Here is a 25,958-nt window from a genome sequence, read left to right on the forward strand (position 1 = left end):
CTAACTGGTGCCCCCGCACATTGACTCTGTACCGGAACCCCATGTATATAGCCTTGCTACTGTTATTTTATTGTTGTGCCTAAATTATTTGTTATATTTCTCTTTTTTTTTCTTCTTAAAACTGCATTGTTGGTTAAGGGCTTGTAAGTAAGCATTTCACTGTTGTATTCGACGCATGTGACAAATAAAGTTTGATTTGTGTCCAAACATTTGACTGGTATTATATGTAAATGAGATATTTCTGTATTTCATTATCAATAAATTTGCAATAATTTGATTTGATTTGCACAAAGCGAGGTCCATACAGAAATGGTTTGTCAAGGTCGCTGTGGAAGAACCTGACTGGCCTGCACAGAGTCTGACCTCAACCACCTTCGGGATGAATTGGAACGCCGACTGCGAGCCAGGCCTAATCGCCCAACATCAGTGTCTGACCTTACTAATGCTCATGGCTGAATGAAAGCAATGTTCCAACACCTAGATGAAAACCTTCCCAGAAGAGAGGAGGCTGTTAATGCAGCAAAGGGGGGACCAACTCCATATTAATGCCCATTATTTTGGAATTAGATATTCGACGAGCAGGTGTTAACATACTTTTGGTCATGTAGTGGATACTTGCCTATTCTGCTCAGTGTTTGACCTGTTGATGGGTTCATTTCCCGAGGTGTATTCGGGTACTTTCACTAAGACTGATGTTGTTGTCCCCAGGGCTCCTGTAGTTGAAGTTGCTGTACTTGCAGATCTCTAAATATGTTAACAGCGGAGATCCACTGTCCGGTCAACACACAGTAATCTGCAGGCCATCCATCTGTCCAAATTACAGCCCTGGCAGAGGCTGTGCCACTGTCTGGCACCATTTACATTTTACTCATTTAGCAGACGCTCTTATTCAGAGCGACTTACAGGCTCAATTAGGATTAAGTACCTTGTTCAAGGGCACATCAACAGATTTTTCATCTAGTCGGCTAGGGGATTTGAACCAACAGCCCTTTCGAGTTACTGGCCCAACATTCTTAACCACTAGGATACCTGCCGGCTACCTGCCACTATGTTGGTTGGACAGGCATGTACTGTTTTTAATAGAAAGAACTTTGTTTAGGCTTGTTCGCTTCTACACTGCACTCTCCCAAAGGTTCTTGAAACCACGTTGCTCCCTTGTGCTGTGTGGATTAAAATGAAACCATAACATACAATGCAGAGGGTTGGTACTGATAAAAGACACTACAGTACATCCCTCAATTGTCCTCTTACTGCAGTGTAATATCTCCTGTCCTTGTCATCTTCAAAATGTCATCATGAAAGTAGAGGTTTAGTGTTTTGATGGCTACAATACCAGTGTCTGTCTCAGAGTTGTACCATCTTAAACTCACTAGACACACACACGCTCCGGTGACTTCCTGGTATTACCACTTGGGGAAAATGAGAGCGTCTGTATCGTCCAGGGAGACGACCATTATCATTATGCTAATATAATTATTTGCTTTATTATCTGCGTCCCCCAGCAGCACTCAGGCCTCGGACATCCATCTGCCATGGAAAGCTGAACTAGTGACCCCGTGGGGGGGGGGGGCAACAGAGCAGTAGGGTAACCCTGCTTACCTTGCCCAGCAAGCCATCAATATTATTACTGGACTTATTTTATATCCCTGGCCATGTTTTTTATATTTTCTATGTGCACTCAATGATTTTAACATTGATTGCTTTTGCCTGCCCCGACAGCCAGGCAAGGCGAAGTGTCTGGTGAGAGAGCACAAGTCGGACCGTGAAATGAGAACGTGTAGAATTTGGGCTGCTGGCTGGCTCACCTTGGAGGAGAATTTCAAGAATTTGGAATGATAGTTCATTATCACATTATTTCGTAGTAGTCACTAAAATGTAAAATCCAATTGCCGCCATATTGGTGGGACCATGTGAAATCGTGTAACATCGAACCGTATCCGCTCTTCCCTTTCCATATTTATCCAGCGCAATATGAATAAGTACTTGTGCGAGCGTGACAGTAGGGGCAGCCCAACCAGGCTCTGCAGAAGCAGTTGGAGTAGGGCTCACGTAGTGGAATTTGCTGTACTTGCAGACCACTAAATATTACAACAGCGGAGCTCAACCAGGCTGCTCCACTGCCCAGCCTTTTCGGTCAACACACAGCAATCTGCAGGCCGCCCAGGAGTCCAAATTACAGCCCTGGCAGAGGCTGTGCCACTTTGACTGGGTTATGGGTGTGGCGCAACATTGGTCGGACAGGCATGTACCCGTTTTACGAGAGAGAACTTTGTTTCAGGCTTGGGATGTGTTAGTTTCTACACTGCACTCTCACAAAAGTTATTGAAACTACTTTGCTCGAATCTTGTGGTGTGGATTAAAATGAAACCATTACATGCAATGCAGAGGGTTGGTACTGATAAAAGACACTACAGTACATCCCTCAATTGTCCTCTTACTGCAGTGTAATATCTCCTGTCCTTGTCATCTTCAAAATGTCATCATGAAACTAGAGGTTTAGTGTTTTGATGGCTACAGTACCAGTGTCTGTCTCAGAGTTGTACCATCTTAAACTCACTAGACACACACACGCTCTGGTGACTTCCTGGTATTACCACTTGGGGAAAATGAGAGCGTCTGTATCGTCCAGGGAGACGACCATTATCATTATGCTAATATAATTATTTGCTTTATTATCTGCGTCCCCCAGCAGCACTCAGGCCTCGGACATCCATCTGCCATGGAAAGCTGAACTAGTGACCCCGTGGTGGTGGGGGGTGGGGGCAACAGAGCAGTAGGGTAACCCTGCTTTCCTTGCCCAGCAAGCCATCAATATTATTACTGGACTTATTTAATATCCCTGGCCATGTTTTTTCTATTTTCTATGGCAGAAAGAAGTCTATTAGGCCAGCCTGTGCACTCAATGACTTCAACATTGATTGCTTTTGCCTGCCCCAACAGCATGGCGAGGCGATGTTTCTGATGAGAGCGCGCAAGGCGGACTGTGGAATGAGAACGGGTAGAATTTGGGCTGCTGGCTGGCTCACCTTGGAGGAGAATTTTAAGAATTTGGAATGATAGTTCATTATCACACAATTCTTTTTGTATTTGCTAAAATTTCAAATCCAATTGCCACCATATTGGTAGTTCAATGTGAAACATTGAACCGTATCCTCTCTTCCCCTTCCATATCTATCCAGCGCAATGTGAAAGAAGTACTTGTGCGAACGTGACAGCAGGGGCAGCCCAACCAAGCTCTGCAGAAGCAGTTGAGAGGGGCAGCCTAGAGAACCAGTCTGCTACTGTAATGGGAGAGCGGCCAAATGTCACGACGAGGCACATGAGCCCGTCTCTTCCCAGGAAGAGTCAGATGGAGCATCCTTGTTTATTTTGTATGTCAAGTTTTGGAAGGAAAGGCAAGAGAAAATACCGTTACCCTTTTATGTAGATAATGGTATCTGAAGCCTAGGTCTTCAGCCCAAAGGCCAAGTCAAGCACTTCAGGGCCTTACCCATTGTATCATAATGCCACTACTGCATATTAAACATAGGCCAAACATTAAGTTGGTTGATTTTAGTTCCTGAAATGCAGTCTGAAGGCCTTTGTCTGTCGTCTCAGGTTGGACAAAGGCCTCTGAGAAAAAGGAGCAAACTTGTGTTGGGTGCAAAAAATGATGGATAGACAAAGTTCAGTCAACATATGTGGAACAACAAAATCTAAAACAATTTCCCTCAATCAGTAGAAAACATGTATCTCACCCTTGCTCTCCATACGTTTCCGTATCATATGTGCAAGGAATATTTCTGTAAAAATAGACAGGGTTTGAGTGTCGGCCCATACTCACAATGAACCACAAGGTACGTCTGGGCCTGGACGTCTTTGACGGCTGGGTGATCAACAATGCACACCACGGGCACACCGTCATCCTCTTTGGTGACGGTGAACGTCAGCTGGCTGGTCACCGTGAACATGGTGTCGTACATCTCCTCTACCTTCGACTTACCTGGGAGGGAAAATGAAGACAGACACATTTAAAGGTCCATTGTGTGTTATTTACAGCCATTTTCTATCATAATTTTGTTGTTTTTGGAATTAATTAGTGGGTTGTTTAACACAGACCACAGTATTTTATGGCACCTGATGAAGACCTGAGTGGTTGAAACGTTGTCACCAATAAACCGAACATAGATTGCAGTGTGCAGAGTTTCTTTACATTGTTTTATCGTATGACGATATACGGCACCTGGCTTTAGAAGCTTCTGATAGGCTAATTGACATCATTTGAGTCAATTGGAGGTGTACCTGTGGAGGCCTACCTTCAAACTCAGTGGCTCTTTGCTTGACATCATGGGAAAATCAAAAGAATCAAATCAAATCAAATTTATTTATATAGCCCTTCGTACATCAGCTGATATCTCAAAGTGCTGTACAGAAACCCAGCCTAAAACCCCAAACAGCAAACAATGCAGGTGTAAAAGCACGGAGTAGGCCAATCAGCCAAGACATCAGCAAAAACATTTGTAGACCTCCACAAGTCTGGTTAATCCTTGGGAGCAATTTCCAAATGCCTGAAGGTACCATGTTCATCTGTACAAAAAATAGTACACAAGTATAAACACCATGGGACCACTCAGACGTCATACCGCTCAGGAAGGAGACGCATTCTGTCTCCTAGAGATGAAGGTACTTTGGTACGAAAAGTGCAAATCAATCCCAGAGTAACAGCAAAGGATCCTTGTGAAGATGCTGGAGGAAACAGGTACAAAAGTATCCAGAGTAAAACGAGTCCTATATGGACATTGCTCCAAAACCGCCATAGAAAAGCCAGACTATGGTTTGCAAACTCCACATGGGGACAAAGATCGGACTTTTTGGAGAAATGTCCTCTGGTCTGATGAAACAAAAATAGAACTGTTTGGATATAATGACCATCGTTATGTTTGGAGGAAAAAGGCGGGAGGCCATCCCAACTGTGAAGCACGGGGGTGGCAGCGTCATGTTGTGGGGTTGATTTGTTGCAGGGGGACTGGTGTACTTCACAAAATAGATGTGTCAGGATGTCAGATGAGTCAGGAAGTTAAAGCTTGGTCACAAATGGGTCTTCCAAATGGACAAAGACCCCAAGCATACTTCCAAAGTTGTATTTGGCTAAGGTGTATGTAAACTTCTGACTTCAACTGTACCTGCGACATACTTTCCTATAGGGAAGAAAAATGCCATACAAGACTGTAAGGACCTACTATAACGCAATCTTCTTAATCTTTAGACCATTAATGTAACTGGCCTAGCTATATACGTTTTCTCTTCATAAGGACACCACATGGTATTTGGTACTTTTTGTGGAAGTACACATCTCTGAACGTACCTGAAAACAAAACATATTTTTTTCCCCTATGAAAAGCTTGTATTATGTAACCAACCACATGAAATTGGGAGTGGAATATGTTTAATTTGTAACGAAATGGTAACAAAGGGATACTGTTGTACTCAAGGCTACGTGGGAAGACTAGTAATAACTTAGCGTAAGGGAGAGGCGTCCATTGTGGGTCTCTGAATGGAGTGGCTCTGTGAAAGTGACCTTGTACGGTACAAGTAGTGGAGAGAGGGATACGTCCTTGAGAATGGTCAATGGAAGGAGAATCAGCTGGAAATGTCTTGCTTTTTTGAGTCACTCAATGGCTGCTGTGTTGGATGGGACAGTTTATTTGTGTTGTATTTATGGATTTTGACCCAAAGTAACCCCTGCCAACAGTACACAGCGAGGTGTGAAGCAGGCCTACACACATACCTTGTTCTGATGAGTAACTGTGGTGCTACACAATACAGACAACACACTATCCACACACTGAATAGGCTAACTGCGCCCCGCAACTGCACAAAGAGCGGAGAGGTAGGGAGAGTGGGCAGGGATGTGTACCTTTCCCCATTGTCCCATTTTGTAACAATATTTGGAAGCATGAGTGTATTTTGGTCTTGTCAATAAATGAAATAGATTTCAATTGGATTGAGAGATGGGGAGGTTGACGAGGGAGAGAGAGAGGGATAGAGAATGAGTGTGAATGAACAAGGGACAGGAGAGAAAGGGGGGTTGAGAGAGAGATGGGCCCATGAGGGTTGTGTGCTTCGTCCTGTCCTGTACTCAATGTTCTCCCATGACTGCGTGGCCACCCACGACAGCCTACAAGGAGGAGGTCAGAAACTGGCAGTGTGGTACTAGGACAACAACTTCAACGTCAGTGAGACCAAGGAGCTGATTGTGGACTGCACGAAGGGGGAGGGGGGGGGGGTGAGCACGCCCCCACCCACATCGACTGGGCTGTAGTGGAGCGGGTAGGGAGCTTTAAGTTTCTCAGTGTCCAAATCACTAAGGACTTCAAATGGTCCATACACAAGCACACAGTTGTGAAGAAGAATCTTGTAAAGATTTGGAATGGGCCTTCAAATCCACAAAAAGATATACAGATGCACTATTGAGAGCATCTTGACAGGCTACATCACTGCTTGGTATGGCAACAGCACCGCCTACAGAGGGTGGTGTGGACAGCCCAGTACATCACTGGGGCCGAGCTCCCTGCCATCCAGGACCTCTACACTCAGTGGCAAGTTTATTAGGTACCGCGTCGGACCTTTGCCTCCAGAACAGCCTGAATTCTTTGGGCATGGATTCTACAAAGTAAACCATTGACACCAGGCACGATGGGACCATGGACTCATGCTGCTTAATCTATCAGCATGACGCAACAGGAACCGTGATTTGTCGGACCAGGTGATGTTTTTACACTCCTCAACTGTCCAGTGTTAGTGATCGCGTGCCCTCTGGAGTTGCATATTTCTTTTAGCTGATAGGAGTGTAACAGGCTGTGGTCGTCTGCTACAATAGCCCATCTGTCACAAGGCCCGACGAGTTGTGCATTCCGAGATACCGTTCTTCACAGCACTGTTGAACTGCATCGTTATTTGCCTGTTTGTGGCTGGCCTGTTAGCTTGCACAATTCTGGCAATTCTCCTTCGACTTCTCTCATTAACGAGCTGTTTTCAGTCACAGGACTGTTGCTGACTGAACATTTTTTATTTGTGCACCATTCTCTGTAAACCCTGGACACTGTTGTTCATGAAAAGCACAGAAGGCCAGACATTTCTGATACTGGAACAAGCACCCCTGGCACCAATGATGACCATGCTCAAAGTTGCTTAGGTCACTCGTTTTGCCCATTCAAACGATCAACTGAACAGTAACTGAATGCCTCGATGCCTGTCTGCCTGCTTTATATAGCAAGCCATGGCTAAGTGAATTACTGTCTGTAGGAGCTAACCATTTTCGTGAATGGAGTGGTGTACCTAATAAACTGGCAACTGAATGTATACTGAACAAAAATATAAACGCAACATGCAAAGTGTTTCATGAGCTGAAATTAAAGATCCCTTAAATATTCCAAATGCACAAAAATCGTATTTCTCTAAAATGTTGTGCACAAATGTGTTTACATCCCTGTTAGTGAGCATTTCTCCTTTGCCAAGATAATCCATCCACCTGACTGGTGTGGCATATTAAACCTCTTGAAGCTAGGGGGCACTATTTTTATTTTTGGAAAAATAACATTTCCAAAGTAAACTGCCTATTTCTCAGGACCAGATGCTAGAATATGCATATAATTTACAGCTTATGATTGAAAACACCCCTAAAGTTTCCAAAACTGTAAAAATATTCTCTGTGAGTATAACAGAACTGATATTGCAGGCGAAATCCTGAGAAAAATCCAATCAGGAAGTGACTCCTGTCTTTCTATGCATCCCTATTGCCCATTGAAAGGGATATCAACCAGATTCCTTTTTCTGTGGCTTCCCTAAGGTGTCTACAGCCTTTAGACGTAGTTTCAGGCCTTTATTTTGAAGAATGAGCATAAACGTCCACATTGTGTAAGTGGTCTGTTGTTGGCTCTCAGTGTGATTTTTTGCGCAAAACATTTTTCCTCCCGGTCCTAGTGAAGAGCCACCTGTCCCGGTTGATATATTATCAAATAGATATTTGAAAAACACCTTGAGGATTGATTATAAAAACGTTTGCCATGTTTCTGTCGATATTATGGATATAATTTGGAATTTTCGTCTGCGTTGTCGTGACCACTATTTCCGGTGGATTCCTAAGCATAATGCATCAAACTAACGTATTTGGATATAAAAAATATCAAAAGGAACATTCGCTGTCCAACTGAGAGTCTTGTGAGTGAAAACATCTGAAGCTCATCAAAGGTAAACAATTAATTTGATTGCTTTTCTGATTTTCGTAACCAAGTTACCTGCCACTAGGTCTACATAATGTTTTGCTAGTATATAGATAAACTTACAAAAACGCTTGTATTGTTTTCGCTGTAAAGCATCATTTCAAAATCTGAGACGACAGGGTAATTAACAAAAGGCTAAGCTGTGTTTTGCTATATTTCACTTGTGATTTCATGAATATTTTCTAGTAAGATTATTTGACTGTTGCGCTATGCTATTTAGCGTAGTTGATGACAATTATCCCGGATCCGGGATGGGTGGTTCCAAGTTAAGAATCTGATTAAACAGCATGATGATTACAAAGATGCACCTTGTGCTGAGGACAATAAAAGACCCCAAACATGTGCAGTTTTGTCACACAATATAATGCCAGTGATGTCTCAGGTTTTGAGGGATCTTGCAATTGGCATGCTTACTGCAGGATTATCCACCAGAGTTGTTGCCAGAGAATTTAATGTTAACATAAGTCGCCTCCAACATTGTTTTAGAGAATTTGGTAGTACGTGCAACCGGCCTCACAACCGCAGACCATTATTAACCACTCCAGCAAAGGACCTCCACATCCTGCTTCCTCAGCTGCGGGATCATCTGAGACCAGCCACCTGCCATTCATCCGCCATTGAGCATGTTTGGAATGCTCTGGAAGATCATGTATGTCAGTGTGTTCCAGTTCCTGACAATATCCAGCAACTTCACACAGACATGGAAGATGAGCGGGACAACAGTCCAAAGGCCACAATCAACAGCCTGATCAACTCTATGCGAAGGAGATGTGTCGCGCTGCTTGAGGCAAATGGTTGTCACACCATTAGGACCTAATAAATTAATTGAAATTTACATAAACTGTAACTCAGTAAAATCTTAAGAATTGTTGCATGTTAAGTTTATATTTTTGTTCAGTGTATATCAGGCAGTGTGAAAGGAAAACCTGGAACATTGGTAAAGAGTTCTGCCACCCAATCAATAGACTGTTCTATCTGCTTCCGCATGGCTGCAGCAACAAGTCTGACACCAGCAGGCTCCTGACTAGCTTCTACCCCCAAGCCATAAGGAAATAGCTAACACTTCTTACCGAACCACATTACCATTGTTTTGGAGGTGTTCAGAACAAGGTTAAGGGCAGAGAAAGCTTGTTGACACTAAGAAAGCTTTGTTGTAGAGCGTTTAACACAAAATCCGGGGAGAGGTCAGCTGAGTATAAGATTGTATCCTCTGCATATAAATGGATGAGAGAGCTTCCTACTGTCTGAGCTATGTTGTTGATGTAAATAGAAAAGAGCGTTGGGCCTCGGATCGAGCCTTGGGGAACTCCTTGGGGACAGGCAGTGGTTGAGACAGCAGATGTTCTGACTTTACACATTGTACTCTTTGAGAAAGGTAGTTAACAAACCAGGCCAAAGACCCATCAGAGCAACCAATATTCCTTAGCCGACCCACAAGAATGGAATGGTCTACCGTATAAAAAGCTCTGGCCAAGTCAATTTTACCATGTAAGTTGACTGAGAACACATTCTCATTTACAGAAACAACCTGGGGGATAGTTACAGAGGAGCCTATTGTCAGATGGAGATGATTAGGTGACCGTGATGGTATGAGGGACAGCTTGGGAATTTAGCCAGGACACCTACTCTTAAAATAAGTGCCAAGGGCTCTTTAGTGAAGAAAGAGAATCAGGAAACTTGTTTAATGTCCCATCTGAAAGACAGCACCCTACACAGGGAACCATCCCCAATCACTGCCCTGGGAAAGAGTGCCTCCTACTGGCCCTCCAACACCACTTCCAGCAGCATCTGGTCTCCTATCTAGGGACTGACCAGGACCAACCCTGTTTAGCTTCTGAAGCAAGCCAGCAGAGGGATGCAGTGTGGTATGCTGCTGGCATCAATAAAGATAGCAGCACACGCCGAGCACTGTAAAAAAACGAACTTGGCGCTAATAAAACATCGTGGAGATGGAGCACCGAGGTGTGTCTTATATCAAACACAGTCAGTTATTTTTCCGAACTGAGAAACCAGCTGAGGTAACTGCCTGACCAATGAGATCAAGTGAACAATTTACTACCAGGGGAAAAGACAGTCAGCAGACACTGGCTCTATCACATCGAGAATGTGCAATGTATGTCTTGACCTATGGAGTTAATTTGATTCTCCCTACATTTTATGTTATTATTACACAGTAGATAATTGCTGGTATGTTGCATATCACTGCACTGCGCTGTCAACATGATACTATAGTAACCCTGTGCTGGGCACTTCCTCAAAAGATGGAGATGCAAATACCTTTTGAATTGGATGATGCAAACTGAATCTTAAGATAAGATATCATCTTCCCACGGTGATAGCATCTCCGTTTGATAGCCACAATCTCAGATGTGGCGCTTGAGATTATTCCAACACCATTTTTGAGTGCTAGCATACAAATTAACGTTAATGAAAAGCAAATTGCTTTGGTAGTTAAAGAGTGAAGCTCGGGGTTCAACATCAATGCAGACAGAGTCAAGCTACTTTTAATTGCTTAGCTATTCCTTCACATGCAGCGCCATTAACAGTCCCCGTTACTTTACATTCGAAAATCGATCATTGTAATTTAAGCGCCATTTAGGAGCACGGGGGGGTACGCTGGTGGCCTGCATTTGGGGAGAATGAAATCAGATCCGTCGAAACGCCTCAGACATTTCTTGACTACTTGCCGACTGCAAGTTCAATTATGCTTTTATCAATTTGCCAGTCATTCTGGCACAGTGTGGCAGGATAATTGAAATCACCCTGGTGGTTCTCTTTGAAGACTTAAGGCTAATGGCCATGTTCGCCCTTGTCCGTCACTTCTCCGTCCACCCCCCGCCTCACTCTCTCTCATCTAGTCTTGTCCAGACAAAAACCTGTGCTGCTGGAACTCCCATTGTTCCTTGACTTTCATTTCACTCGTACGCTTAAGTGCTGAAGGTATCCGTGGAAGTCAGGAAATAAAAGAGGGGGAAATATTAACCACAGAACAAAACAAGCAGGATAAGAAAGAGGACAAAGAGGGAGAGGGGTGAAATGAGAAGGGAGACCGAGAGAGGGCAAGGGTGAGGGGAGAAAGAGAGCGGGAGAGACCGAGAGAGGGCAAGAGAAGAGCTATAATGGTAGTAGGATAACTGAGGCTTTGCTTCAGAGGCCGACATCTTGGTTTACATTCAGGACAGGTATGTAACCTTTAAATGATATTTAAAACACGCCCGATTATCCCTTAAGGTAATTAGGTTAAATCATGAGGATGTTTAATTAGAAATAAATCTGCAAGGTGCTGAAAGCAATTTGGAGCAGGCGGCGAGTGGCATGGACCGTGGTGACACGTTCTTCCCTCTTGTGTCCTACATCCTGGCTCTATCTCAATTAGTCATTCCATGATTCCTCAATTCCTATCTCCTTGTGTCCTTCTCAACCATATTAGAGGTCTAAGGTCCTTCCCCTCAGACCATCTATAAATGATTTTGCAAGGAACCCAGGAAATATGACTTTATAAAGAGCCCTGGTCTCATCTGACCTCAAGCCTCCTCCTTCTCAACCTCCACATTCCGTCCATGACGTTATTACAACTCCCACATATCTACCTCAATTACCACCATTTATTTTATTTTTATTTTACCTTTATTTAACCAGGCAAGTCAGTTAAGAACAAATTCTTATTTTCAATGACGGCCTAGGAACAGTGGGTTAACTGCCTGTTCAGGGGCAGAACGACAGATTTGTACCATGTCAGCTCGGGGGTTTGAACTTGCAACCTTCCGGTTACTAGTCAAACACTCTAAACACTAGGCTACCCTGCCGCCCCATATCCCATAATTTCAAAGTGGAACTATGTCTTGAGCCAATACGTATTCAACCCCTTTGTTATGGCAAGCCTTAATACGTTCAGGAGTAAAAATATACTTAACAAATCACATAATACGTTGCAATAGGGTCTAACATGATTTTTGAATGAGTACTTCATGTCTGTACCCCACACATACAATTATCTGTCAGGTCCCTCAGCCGAGACGTGAATTTCAAACACAGATTCAACCACAAAGACCTGGGAGGGTTTCCAATGCCTCGCAAAGAAGGGCACCTATTGGTAGATGTGTAAAAAAACAAAACAGACATTGAATATCCCTTTGAGCAATGTGAAGTTATATTACACTTTGGATGGCGTATCAATACACTGAGTTACTACAAAGATACCCTCCTAACTTTACTAAAGAAAAACCCTGGAATGAGTAGGTGCATCACTGCCTGGTATGGCAACTGCTCGGCATCAGACCATAAGGCTACAGAGGGTAGTGTGTATGGCCCAGTACATCACTGGAGCCATGCTTCCTGCCATCCAGGACCTATATACTTGGTGGTGTCAGAGGAAGGCCCCAAAAATTGCCAAAGACTCCAGTCACCCAAGTCAGAGACAGTTCTCTGTGTTACCGTACGGCAAGCAGTACTGGAGCGCCAAGTCTAGGACCAGAAGGCTCCTTAACTGCTTCTACCCCAATCCGCCCCCCCCTCCCTTGTTTTTACACTGCTGCAACTCGCTGTTTATTATCTACACATAGTCACTTTACCCCTACCTACATTAACAAATTACCTCAACTTACCTGTACCCCCGCACATTGACATGGTACCGGTAACCCCTGTATTTAGCCTCGTTATTGTTATTTTATTGTGTTACTTTTTATTATTTTTTAAACTTTAGTATATTTGGTAAATATTTTCTTAACTCTTTCTTGAACTGCATTGTTGGTTAAGGGCTTGAAACTAAGCATTTCACGGTAAGGTGACACCTGTTGCATTCGGCGCATGTGACAAATAAAGTTTGATTTAATTTGTGTCCAAACATTTGACTGGTACTGTATGTAAATTAAATATATTATATAATTATCAATACATTTGCAAAAATGTCCAAAAACATGTTGTCATTATGGGGTATTGTGTGTAGATGGGTGAGACAAAATAATATATTTAATCCATTTTGAATTTGGGCTGAATAACTAAATGGGTATGAATACATTCTGAAGGGACTGTATTATTAATATAACTTTTTGATTATTTCTCTATTTTCTTTCTTTCGGCTGGGAAGAGGCCCGTAAGTAAGCATTTCACTGTTAGTCCACACCTGTTGTTTACGAAGCATGTGACAAATAACATGTGATTTGAAATCTGATTTGAACAATGTGGCATGCCATATTCATCATGTTCATGTGGCAATTAAAAGCAAAAACATGGCCTCCACTCCACATCGTTCAAGACGAAGCAAGTCTACATTCAGTGGTGGTTGGCAATAGAAAGCCCTGGAACTGTTGTCTAGCAACATCACAAAACATTTTACACGGCTTGCAGTAAAGTTCAGATGTTGGAACTCTCCGTCATCCTCTGTTTGTTGTCAGGTAACTTCTTTTGTCAACCCAGAGAGTGAAGAAAGATATCATCCACACAGCTAGGCCTTGCCAGCGATATTCAACAAGACTGGAGTAGTTACGCTAATGGTTAACGCATGGAACTGTCCAACTGTCCTGGAGTGCCACAGCGGGTGCAGACTTAGGCACTAAAACACCGGATTCCTCTAAACCTGGTCTATATTGAAGACCATGATTCGTTGATTACGTGAATCAGGTGTTAGCGCTTGGCAGAAAGTTCAAGGAAAAATCCATTCAAAAATGATCTTAAAAAAATTACAATATTAGTCCACGCATCATCATGATGTGGCAAGTGACACTTTGCTTCTTGAAAGTCAAATATCTTGAAAACTTGACCGCTGACATGCAAAACATTTTGGGTCTGTATTAACAGTGGAACAAAATATAGTTTTTGAGTGGAGTTTTCCTTTAAGCCTACATACACTGTACACAGTCCTGCAGGACCAGAGTCAGCCGGCCGTCTCCTGAGTTAAAGTGGTCATTGAGTAGATGAAACCAAGTTGAAAGGCTTTGACTCCTCATTAGGGCTTTGCACCATTAGTGATTGGTATGAGGTTGTGGTTATGACGTGGGTGAAGAGCTTTGGACTATGCTGAGTAGGAACTGGAACAGCAGGGGGTCATTCCATTGGCCCAATCCTGGGCCCCCCTAATCCCAGCTCCCTTTGAAGAGAGGCTTGAAAGCTGCCACTGTGCCAAGAGGCTCGTCGACCACTGAGCCAGCCCATCACTCTAATGGAACTCATTCAGAGCCACGGGAGTGACCCAATTAGGCGGAAGTGTCATTGACGTGGGGCTAATTATAAAGGAATGAGGGAAGGAAGGAAGTAGAAAATAAATCAAGAGAGAGGAAAGTTAGAAAGAGACCGTAGAGGTGCCAAGAGATGGGCTAAAGGAAACATCTATGGAGATGATGAGGGGAGAGGTTTTGGTGTTGACTTGGTGATGAGCCATCACTCACTGAGTCTCTGTCTGGTTTTATTGACACACTATGTGAAGGTCTTTGAAGAAAGATATGGTCATGAATGTGTCACTATATCACTGAGTCAATTCATTTGAACCTAATCAATGTAGGGAATGGAAAATGATGCATTTACAACAATAGACAACTTTACAATTCATACTGAGTAATTCACTACAATGACTTTAACCGTCGCCTTCTTATCTGTCTTCGAATTAAACATCTAGTTTAAGACTTTGGTCTTTCAGTCGGAGACTCCGCTGAGTTGTAGAAGACCACTCAAGTATTTTCTGAGTGACAGGGTTGACAAAGTGTTTTGGGCGTGACAGTGTTAACGGGCAGTGACCTACCTTGGAGCTCTTTGTCTCCCTTCATCCATCTGATGGTGGCAGCGGGCTTGCTGCCCATGGCGGTGCAGGTCATCTCTGTCTCATTGCCCTCGATTACCTGCCCCTCCCGGGACTCGATGATTGGGTTGCCTGGAGGGACTGGCAGGGGGGACAAATAGACACAGTGTTTAAGGAACTTGGGGCATAAATCACCCTAAAAACCAGGGGGTTTAAACCACCATCTTAGATGTCTTAACCATTTTTGGAAATACTTTGAGATAAATCAGATTGACTACAGTCGTTTTGTTGTAAACAAAACAAAGTCAGAATGCGTGCAGAAAAGAAAGTGAAAAAGGACTAAGTTATATTTAAGCGCGCGTATCCAAGTCAGAATCGGCACCTATCAGCTTTTGGCGGAAGGTTCTACACAAAATAAAATAATAATCACCCACTTTATAATAAAGCCCATACGCTGACAATACACAGGACACTTTAGATGTTATAGGATATTTTGTCCCACTTCTCTAAACTAGAGACCACTCACCGATTTTGGGTTACTTAATTCCAGCTCTTGCTGGCTACCTACTGCCACTTGAAACAGCTTGATACCATTTGCACTGTTCTACCCCTGCCTTGGCCCAGACACACAGATCCAAGCCAGAGCCAGCCTCCCCATTTTCTCCTTGTGAACACTTTCAGATCACAATCATTCCCCGCATCCCGCTGTCAAACTTCATTGCCAAAATGCCATCATTATGTCTAAGTGCGTGCTCTTGTTTCAAGCACATTTTGTACGTCGCATTGTACAGTATAATACGCACACAATGTAATTTCCCCACAAAAACCCTGTGAAGATGCACAGTGGAGAACTGGATGGGTGCTGGGTTTTGATTGGCGTAGGGCTCTTGAAGTGTTTCTGCTTTGACGGCAAATTTCGGCTGTGAGCTGAAGACAATGTTCGTCAACTAGCTTGACAAGGTTTAGATTGAAGCCATTCTGTTGGCTTTGGATTGTTTTGTATGTATGCTTACAAAACATGACATCATGAAAGTGACATATAAAACATATTTTGCTTTTCAATGAAATGGCCTCATCCCTAAAAGCAAGACTTTTACTCCTGTTAATTGTTTTTCAAGGAAATTATTATTCAATTCATGCTTTGCACATTTGCTTGACACCTTGATGACTGTATTTATTTGTCCTTTATTGTCATTATTGAAACCCTGCACTTATCTTCTGTCACAAAAACAGAGTGAAGAGAAAGGGTTAAAGTTTGTCTCAGTGCAAAAGTGAGTGAGAGAAGGCTACTTTAAGATACAGCTGTGGGATCAACCACTCCATCGGTCTTTGACGTGCCAGTGATAGCTGTGTGTGTGTGTGTGTGTGTGTGTGTGTGTGTGTGTGTGTGTGTGTGTGTGTGTGTGTGTGTGTGTGTGTGTGTGTGTGTGTGTGTGTGTGTGTGTGTGTGTGTGTGTGTGTGTGTGTGTGTGTGTGTGTGTGTGTGCGTGTGTGTGTGTACATGTTTTACCATATTCGTGAGTATCAGAGGTCTTCACAAGAATAGAAAAACAACTACAATTCTGAATAGTGAAGTAATTTTGCCAGTTCTCACTTGTAAAAAGGCTATTTTGTGTTTTCAATCATACTCTCATAACTAATGTTAACGTAGATGGTCTGAGACATATTTCCCTTCTATAAACATTGTGTGTTGGCTTTGGTCATCCCCAAAGCCAACACCTCCTTTGGCCGCCTTTCCTTCCAGTTCTCTGCTGCCAATGACTGGAACAAATTGCAAAAATCACTGAAGCTGGAGACTTATCTCCCTCTCTAACTTTAAGCATCAGCTGTCAGAGCAACTTACCGATCACTGTACCTGTACACAGCCCATTTGTCAATAGCACATCCAACTACCTCATCCCCATAATGTTTTTTTTGTTGTTGTCGTTGCTCTTTTGCACCCCAGTATCTCTACTTGAACATCATCATCTGCACATCTATCACTCCAGTGTTAATGCTAAATTGTAAATATTTTGCCTCTATGGCCTATTTATTGCCTTACCTCCCTAATCTTACATTTGCACTCACTGTACATATATTTTTCTATTGTGTTATTATTGACTGTACGTTTGTTTATCCCATGTGTAGCTCTGCGTTGTTGTTTTTGTCGCACTGCTTTGCTTTATCTTGGCCAGATCGCAGTTGTTAATGAGAACTTGTTCTCAACTGGCCTACCTGGTTAAATAAATGTGAAATATAAAAATAAATACAAATAAAAGTGTGTGTAGTCATACTCAGCACGGTGATGTCAGCGTAGGCCTCCTGTGGAGGGTCTGTGTACAACTGGCACACGTATCTCCCCTCGTCAGACAGGGTCACGTTGGACAGAGACACCCGCAGCTCATTGTCCGAGAAGTTCACCAGCTGGAAGCGGGCATCTTTCAGGGCTGTACGGTCAAAGAAAGAGAGACAGGGAGAGAAAGAGGGAGAGAGAGAAAAGGAGCGATAGAAGGGGGGGGTCAAAAGAGTGTCATTGTTATGCACTGACTATGAAAATGACTGTCGACCTACTAGGTGAGAGTATATTTGAGTGGAGTTCCAGGTGGAGTTTCAAGAGTTAAAGTATGAGGTAAAGTCTACAGGCACGTGGTCGTCATATGCTCACTCCCACACTTCCGACTCTAGTCCATCACATCCAGCAAACCTTGCTTGCCCCCTATGGAGAGAGCTCACATAGAGGGATGCTAACCAAACCAAACAACAAACGCCACGTCTTAACTTTGAGGTCTTCGTATCCAGCTCAGGGTCCCTCACCTAATTGGAACAGCAGTGTGTGCTGAATGACACACACACACACACACACACACACACACACACACACACACACACACACACACACACACACACACACACACACACACACACACACACACACACACACACACACACACACACACACACACACACACACACACACACACACACACACACACACACACACGCTCGCAGACTAATGAGCAGTCCATTAATGGTTTGTTTTGCCTTGGATCACGCGATGGAGAATTCCAACGGAGAATGCCAACGTCTGGTTAAGATGAAACCTTCCCCCCACCAACCCCAACAGATTGACAGCGGCCATTTATTGCTCTCTGTGTCTTCTTCCCCTCCCCAAGCCACGTTTCTTCTCACCCACAGCAGACCAGTTCAAAAGAGCGAAACCAACAACATAAAAAGAGGTAGCGTGAATAAATACATAAATAAATGGAAACAAATAGCAAAATGATCTGGCATCATTACAGTTTGCAGCGGCGGGCACATGAAAGCCAGGGTTGTGATGGCGATGGGGGATGGGGTGAAGCTGATTGTTCTTGGTTCCAGCTGGTTAGCCGTGCTCTTTTGCTTTTATTCCAAAAGCATGGGAAAAAGAGGAAAATAGGAGGAGGAGAGCAAGAGAGGCTGTCAGTCCAACAAGAGGACTTATACTGAACAAACGCAACATGCAAGAATTTCAACAATTTTACTGAGTTACAGCGCTTATAAGGACATCAGTCAAATTAAATGAATTCATTAATTCATAATTGATGGCTTTCACATGACTGGGGATACAGATATGCATCTGTTGGTCACAGATACCTTAAATAAAAAGGTAGGGGCGTAGTTCAGAAAACCAGTCACTATCTGGTGTGAACACCATTTGCCTCATGCAGCGCAACATCTATTTTGCATAGAGTTTATCAGGCTGTTGATTGTGGCCTGTGGAATGTTGTACCACTCCTCTTCAATGGCTGTGTGAAGTTGGTGAATATTGGCGGGAACTGGAACACACTGCCGTACATGTCGATCCAGAGCATTCCAAACATGCTCAATGGGTGACATGTCTGGTGGGTATGCAGGCCATGGAAGCACTGGGACATTGTCAGCTTCCATGAATTGTGTACAGATTCTTGTGACATGGGGCCTTGCAATATCATGCTGAAACATGAGGTGGTGGTGGCGGATGAATGGCACAACAATGGGCCTCAGGATCTCGTCACGGTATCTCTGTGCATTCAAATTGCCAACGATAAAATGCAATTGTGTTCGTTGTCCATAGCTTATGCCTTCCCATAACATAACCCCACCGCCACCACGGGGCACTCTGTTCACAATGTCGACATCAGCAAACCGCTAGCCCACACGACGCCATACATGCTGTCTGCCATCTGCCCGGTATAGATAAACCGGGATTCATCTGTGAAGAACACACTTCTCCAGCAAGCAAGAGGCCATCGAAGGTGAGCATTTGCCCACTGAAGTCTGTTGTGACACCTAACTGCAGTCAGGTTAAGACCCTGGTGAGGACGACGAGCACAAATATGAGGTTTCTGACATTTTGTGCAGAAATTCTTTGGTTGTGCAAACCCACAGTTTCATCAGCTGTCTGGGTGGCTGGTCTCAGAGGATCCTGTAGGTGAAAAATCCGGATGTGGAGGTCCTGGGCTGGCGTGGTTACACGTGGTCTGCAGTTGTGTATGGTTGGATGTACTGCCAAATTATCTACAACGACTTTGGAGGAGGCTTATGGTAGAGAACATTTAGCTCTCTGGCAACAGCTCTGGTGGACAGCAAGCATGCCCATTGCATGCTAAATTGTAGTCTCAACATCAACGGTGAAGAGGCGACTCCGGGATGCTGGCCTTATTTATTTCTGGATATTTTGAGCCTGTAATCGACCCACAAATGCTGATGATCCAGAGACTCAAGTAGTCTAAAGGCCAGTTTTATTGCTTCTTTCATCAGGACAACAGTTTTCAGCTGTGCTAACATAATTGCAAAATGGTTTTCTAATTATCAATTAGCCTTTTAAAATCATAAACTTGGATTAGCTAAAACAACGTGCCACTGGAACACATGAATGATGGTTGCTGATAATGGGCCTCTGTACGCCTATGTAGATTTTCCATTTCCAGCTACAATAGTCATTTACAATATTAATATTAATATTAATTAATGTCTACACTGTATTTCTGATCAATTTGATGTTATTTTAATGGACAAAAAAATGTGCTTTTCTTTCAAAAACAAGAACACTTCAAAGTGACCCCAACTTTTGAAAGGTAGTGTATATCAACAACACAGATGTGGCTTTGGCCAAAAAAACGGAGAGAATTGGAGGTGGTGAGAAACTGAACACTGATACATTTTTTTGGATGGTACAACAGTGTTAGGGCTTGACAACACAAAAGCTCTGTGTTCAACAGGGAACATAGCCTTTCACTAGTGCAGTGATGTTGTTCCTGGACACAAGCGTCGCCATGTTGTGAGGGTTCAGTGGCCCGCCATGTCCCCATTACGGCACAACAACGGCACCCGCCCGCGACATCCAGCTCACCACGGGGGAGCCCGGGAATGGACACGCAGCTTGTCCCCACTAGCTCCTGCCGCAGCAGTGCTGTCCAATGGGGTGAGTTCAAGGAAAACAAAGGCACTAGAAGTGGAAAGCAATTCCACTAAAGAAAACTAACTGAAAAAGAAAGTATTTCGATGTTGATTCGTTCTTTCATTTCCTTTAGTTTGACAGAGGGTTTCTCAGATAATGTACTTCTTGGAAGGTACAAACACAGGGGCAGACAGAAGTGGGCAAAAAAAGGCAATGACAACACAGTAAAAACAAGTGTGGAGAGACACTGGTGAAGCAACAAACACTTGATCAAAACAATATGTGGGAATATGATTCATAGTGGCAAGGAACAGGGAGAAAACAGACACAAAGAAGAACAAGGACAAGGAAACAATGGGAAATATCCCAGTCACACAGCAGGGTTGGAAACTGCAGTACATTTCAGACGGAATAATAGATGTGGGCGGTAAAGAAAAGGCTTCGCAAACAAATGAATTCCAGGAATGTCAAAGCATGCCTGGCGAGGTATTTCTGAGGTATTTCTCCCGAGCCCCTTCTTCTTTGGGTTCAGAGATGCTACAACATGGAGGATGACCCTTCTCCTTTTCTTCTCTTTTTCCACCCCTTTCTCCCTCATCATGAGTTTGGGCTGAGGAGAGATGGAGCAATTCTGACTATCCTAATTAGAATTGAAGCATGCCTTCCGGGAGGATTTTGGTAACAATAATGAAAACAAAGTATTTGGATTAAGTGTGGGGGGGAGCGGTGTGTTTTTGCTGAGGAAGTCTCAAAACACAGCAGTAGACTATTCCTGCTGATTCAAACTTGAATATAGCAGCTATAGGAGTTTCAAAACTAGCACATTTATTTTATGTAACACCCACCCACACAAGGCAGAGACATGGAGGAACGTTTGTACAGTATACATTTTATTTTAGGGAATGTATATGTTTAATTTCTATGGTGGTCTTGAATTAGATTGTGAAAACCAAAGTCAATGTTCTTCATGCAGCCTCTCTACAACCAAACAAACAGCCCTCTATGAAAATGAATAAACAGCTTTCTTCAAAATAAAACCGATTCACTGTTCACATTGCAAGAGTATTCACAAAACATAATTGGTTTTGGAGGGTATTGCATCACTCAATTCGTCTCTTTTGTTATTTACCTCGTATCAGAAGACCCCAAGCCATCTCATGAATAAAGTGATCCTACTTAGGTATGAAATAGTATGAAATAATAAAACAGAGGACTTTCTGTCCAAGATTTCAAATTCATTTGCCTGGGTCAGATCAACGTGGACAATGCATTTTTTAAAATATTTTTAAATGCCACTCATTTCCATTCGCGAGGGGTGGACAGTCGCCTAAAGTGGTGTTGAATATACATTGCTTATTTTCGTGTTATCACAAATAGCCAAAGGTCCGTTCGGCACCGTCGAGGAAACGGATGATGGGGCTCAAAAGGCTGCACAAACACACCCAGCCACATCCATTGAGTCCTGGCAATCTCTGCATTGAAATGAAGCTGACTGTAAACACAAAAGGGGGAAAATAAACTCCAATTCATAGCAGAGCAAAAAAATATATATAAAGATGCGATAAACTCAACTTTGATGGCTGCAATGGGTTATTCCTTTCTTCTTTCTTTCTCTCTTTTCTCCCTCTCTCTCTCATTGTATATCATTTGCTTCGTTTCTCCCTGGTCTCATCGAGGAGGGCTGGCTCCAGCTTCTTGGAGACAAGCTTCTGGGTTCTTCCTAAGTGGCGGCAATCAATTCTGATTAGTGGACCCGGCTACTTTTTGAGAGGAGCCCATTAAAGTTTTATTAAGGAGCGAGAGAGGGCGAAGGTATGTGGGGGAGGGTAATTTTGGCTCCTCTGACAGACCCCCACCACACACATGCACGCACATATGCAGACCCGATACACTCGCACACACACACTTCAAGTGTTGTAGAAAAGGGAATCGTGGCGCCCAACCCTCCTCTTCTCCCATGGCCCTTTAGCGGATTCCATGCGGTTTTCTCACCTTTGAACAGTGCCGGAGAGAGACACCTAAATGATAAAGTGAGGGGCGGAAAGATCAGAGAGGGTGAACTTTTGGCTAGGCTGCTGCCGTCCTCCTAATGGCCGGGTCAGTGACTTGAAAAACCAGAGGAGATGGAGGTGAGGTCTTCTTTAAGAGATTGGGAGCTGTAGTGGTCAAGGTAAGGTAAAGGTGTCCTTTGGTAATGCAGAGGCTGCTTTCAGACAGGTACCATCCGGGGCCCAGGGGACCCCGCACACACCCTGGCCTTCAAAAGTATGGCTGTCCATCCACTGTACAGGTATCAAGTGTCTGTCTCTTCACTGTGAATGCCAGTCCAAAAGCGTGTGTGTGTCTCTTAACTCGTTAAGTGTGCCTACAGTATATCATTGTGTGTGTTGTGTGTTTGTGTGTGCACACTTTGTGTGCAGAGGGCTAAGCCTGGGAGGAGGTGAGGCCCCCTCACCACACAGGGCTATGACCGCTCCCTTGAAGTGGGGTCACAGGATGTCAATGTCAAAGCTCTCTCCTCTCTTTCTCCCCCCCCCCCCCCCAATATGGATTTTAGTTGGAGGGGCCCAATATGATATTCCAGGGGAGGCTGGTAGCAGAGCCAAGCTATAATTAAACAGTGCAGCTGCAGTGAAATGCCAGAGTGTTCTTGGGAAAAGATCACAAGAGATCAAGGCGCCCCGTCAAAAGATGAGATGCCCTTGACAGCCAGCTGTGGGCTTGGTATTTGGTGCCCCAGCGAAACAGAAAAACACGAGGCGCGATTTATGCATGCGATGGGGATCTTGAGGACATGGCTGAGTGGCTGTGTAGTTGTGTGAGGAAGAAGTTTGTGTTGGTGCAAAGGGAGGGAGGGACACAACGTTGGATGCGTCAGAGATAGATGGGAGACCTTCCGAGGACGTGGCTGCTTCTCCGTGTGTGTGTGTCCGTGTGTGTGTGTGTGTGTGTGTGTGTGTACACTCATGCCTGAAGACTAGTAGACATGACTTAGGAACTTGTTGCAAAAGTGTTATACTGTATGTATAACTATACTGTATGTTTGTGTGTATGTTTGTGTGTGTGGGTGTATATCCAACCTCTTCAAATTAATGTGTGGGCGAGTAGAGAGTACCACACTGAACAAAAAAATAAAACGCAACAAGCAAACATTTCAAATATTTGAATGATTTTACAGTTAATATAAGGAAATCAGTCAATTGAAATCAATTAAATAGGAGTTTGTCACGCCTTGGTCTTAGTATTTGTGTTTTCGTTAATTATTTGGTCAGGCCAGGGTGTGACATGGGTTTATTTTGTTGTATTTCGTATTGGGGTTTTGTAGTTATTGGGATTGCGGCTGATTAGGGGTGTGTTTAGTATAGGCTTGGCTGCCTGAGGCGGTTCTCAATCAGAGTCAGGTGATTCTTGTGGTCTCTGATGGGGAACCGTATTTAGGTAGCCGGGGTTTCACTGTGTATTTCGTGGGTGATTGTTCCTGTCTCTGTGTAGTGTTCACCAGATAGGCTGTAATTAGGTTTCACGTTCCGTTTTGTTGTTTTTGTATATTACGTTATTTTCATGTATCGTCATTTCATTCATTAAAGACATGAGTAACCACCATGCTGCATTTCGGTCCGACTCTCTTTCAACAAACGAAGAACGCCGTTACAGAATCACCCACCACACACGGACCGAGTGGCGTGGTAACAGGCAGCAGGAGCAGCGAAGGGCGGACGTTATGGACAGCAGAGGTATGGGGTATACGACGTGGGAAGAAATAGACAGGTGGGCGGTCGACCCAGAGAGAGTGCCGGAGCCCGCCTGGGATTCGCTGGAGCAGTGCGAAGAAGGCTATAGGAGAATGGAGTTGGAGAGGAAATCACGACGGCGCAGAGGGAAGCCCGAAAAGCAGCCCCAAAAATGTATTGGGGGGGGGCTCAGAGGGAGAGTGGCTGAGTCAGGAGATAGACCTGAGCCAACTCTCCTTGTTAATCGTGAAGAGCCAAGGAGGAGACCAGAACCAGAGCCGGTGTTAGAGGTGAGCGAAGCAGAGACTGTGAGGGAGCTAATGGGGAAGGTGGAGTGGAGAGTAATGAGGGAGTTGATAGCTCGGTGCGTTAGGTACGAGATTCATCCGACGGAGCGTGTCAGGATTTGATGGCACCTGGGTTAGCGCTCCATACTCGTCCTGAGGTGCGTGTTAGTCGGATGGTGGAAAATGTGCCAGCCTCACGCACTAGGCCTCCTGTGTACCTACCTAGCCTTGCACGTCCTGTGCCAGTCCTGCTCTCAGGCTCTCCAGTACACCTTCACGGTCCAGTCCATCCTGTGCCACCTTCACACACCAGTCCTCCGGTAGCAGCTCCCCGCACCAGGCTTCCTGTGCGTGTCCTAGATCCTGTAGCACCAGTTCCAGCACCACGCACCAGGCCTTCAGTGCGCCTCGCCTGTTCAGCACAGCCAGAGCCTTCCTTCCCTCCTGCGCTGTCGGAGTCTCCCGCCTGTTCAGCGCTATCAGAGCCTTCCTCCTCTACAGCGCTGACGGAGCCTCCTGCCTTTTCGGAGCAGCCTGAGCTGTCAGTCTGCATGAGCGGAGCCTCCTGCCTTTTCGGAAGCCTGTCAGAGTCATGAAGCAGCCAGAGCTGTCAGTCTGCATGAAGCAGCCTGAGCTGTCAGTCTGTATGAAGCAGCCAGAGCTGTCAGTCTGCATGAAGCAGCCAGAGCTGTCAGTCTGCAAGGAGCTGCCAGTCTGCAAGGAGCTGCCAGTCTGCAAGGTGCTGCCAGTCTGCATGGAGCAGCCAGAGCTGTCAGTCTGCATAGAGCAGCTAGATCCGCCAGTCAGCCATGATCTTCTAGATCTGCCAGTCAACCAGTCTCTTCCAGATCTGCCAGTCAACCAGAATCTTCCAGATCTGCTAGTCAACCAGAATCTTCCAGATCCGCCAGCCAGCCAGGATCTACCAAAGCCTACTACCTGCCTGAGCTTCATCTCAGTACTGAGCTTCCTCTCAGTACTGGGCTTCCTCTCAGTACTGGGCTTCCCCTCAGTCCCGGGCTGCCCCTCAGTCCCGGGCTGCCCCTCAGTCCCGAGCTGCCCCTCAGTCCCGAGCTGCCCCTCAGTCCCGAGCTGCCCCTCAGTCCCGAGTTGCCTCAGTCCCGAGCTGCCCCTCAGTCCCGAGCTGCCCCATAGTCACGAGCTGCTCCTCAGTTCAGTGGGGTTCTGGGTGAGGACTATTAGGCCATGGTCGGCGGCGAGGGTGGATTATCCCAGGACGCGAAGGGGAGGAACTATGACATTAATGGAGTGGAGTCCACGTCCCGAGCCGGAACCGCCACCATGGACAGACGCCCACCCGGACCCTCCCTATGGTTTTGAGGTGCGTCCGGGAGTCCGCACCTTAGGGGGGGGGGGGTTCTGTCACGCCTTGGTCTTAGTATTTGTGTTTTTGTTAATTATTTGGCCAGGCCAGGGTGTGACATGGGTTTATTTTGTTGTATTTCGTATTGGGGTTTTGTAGTTATTGTAGTGTCTAGTATAGGCTTGGCTGCCTGAGGCGGTTCTCAATCAGAGTCAGGTGATTCTTGT

General features: G+C 44.7%; 1 protein-coding gene across 4 annotated transcripts in view; it reads right to left on the reverse strand.

Moving 5' to 3' along the window:
- The window catches only part of LOC123999450 (cell adhesion molecule 1-like), a 443,297-nt gene that overhangs the window by 55,105 nt on the left and 362,234 nt on the right, over window positions 1–25,958 (reverse strand). For all 4 annotated transcript variants that reach the window (XM_046305265.1, XM_046305267.1, XM_046305266.1 and 1 more), the window contains 3 exons: window positions 17,265–17,417; window positions 14,995–15,132; window positions 3,824–3,982 (listed from right to left, as the gene is read on the reverse strand). In XM_046305265.1, coding sequence (XP_046161221.1) covers window positions 3,824–3,982; window positions 14,995–15,132; window positions 17,265–17,417 — 450 coding nt within the window. The remainder of the gene's footprint in view (window positions 1–3,823; window positions 3,983–14,994; window positions 15,133–17,264; window positions 17,418–25,958) is intronic.

Source organism: Oncorhynchus gorbuscha, linkage group LG16 (genome assembly GCF_021184085.1).
Source record: "Oncorhynchus gorbuscha isolate QuinsamMale2020 ecotype Even-year linkage group LG16, OgorEven_v1.0, whole genome shotgun sequence".
In the NCBI taxonomy this organism is placed as follows: domain Eukaryota; kingdom Metazoa; phylum Chordata; class Actinopteri; order Salmoniformes; family Salmonidae; genus Oncorhynchus; species Oncorhynchus gorbuscha.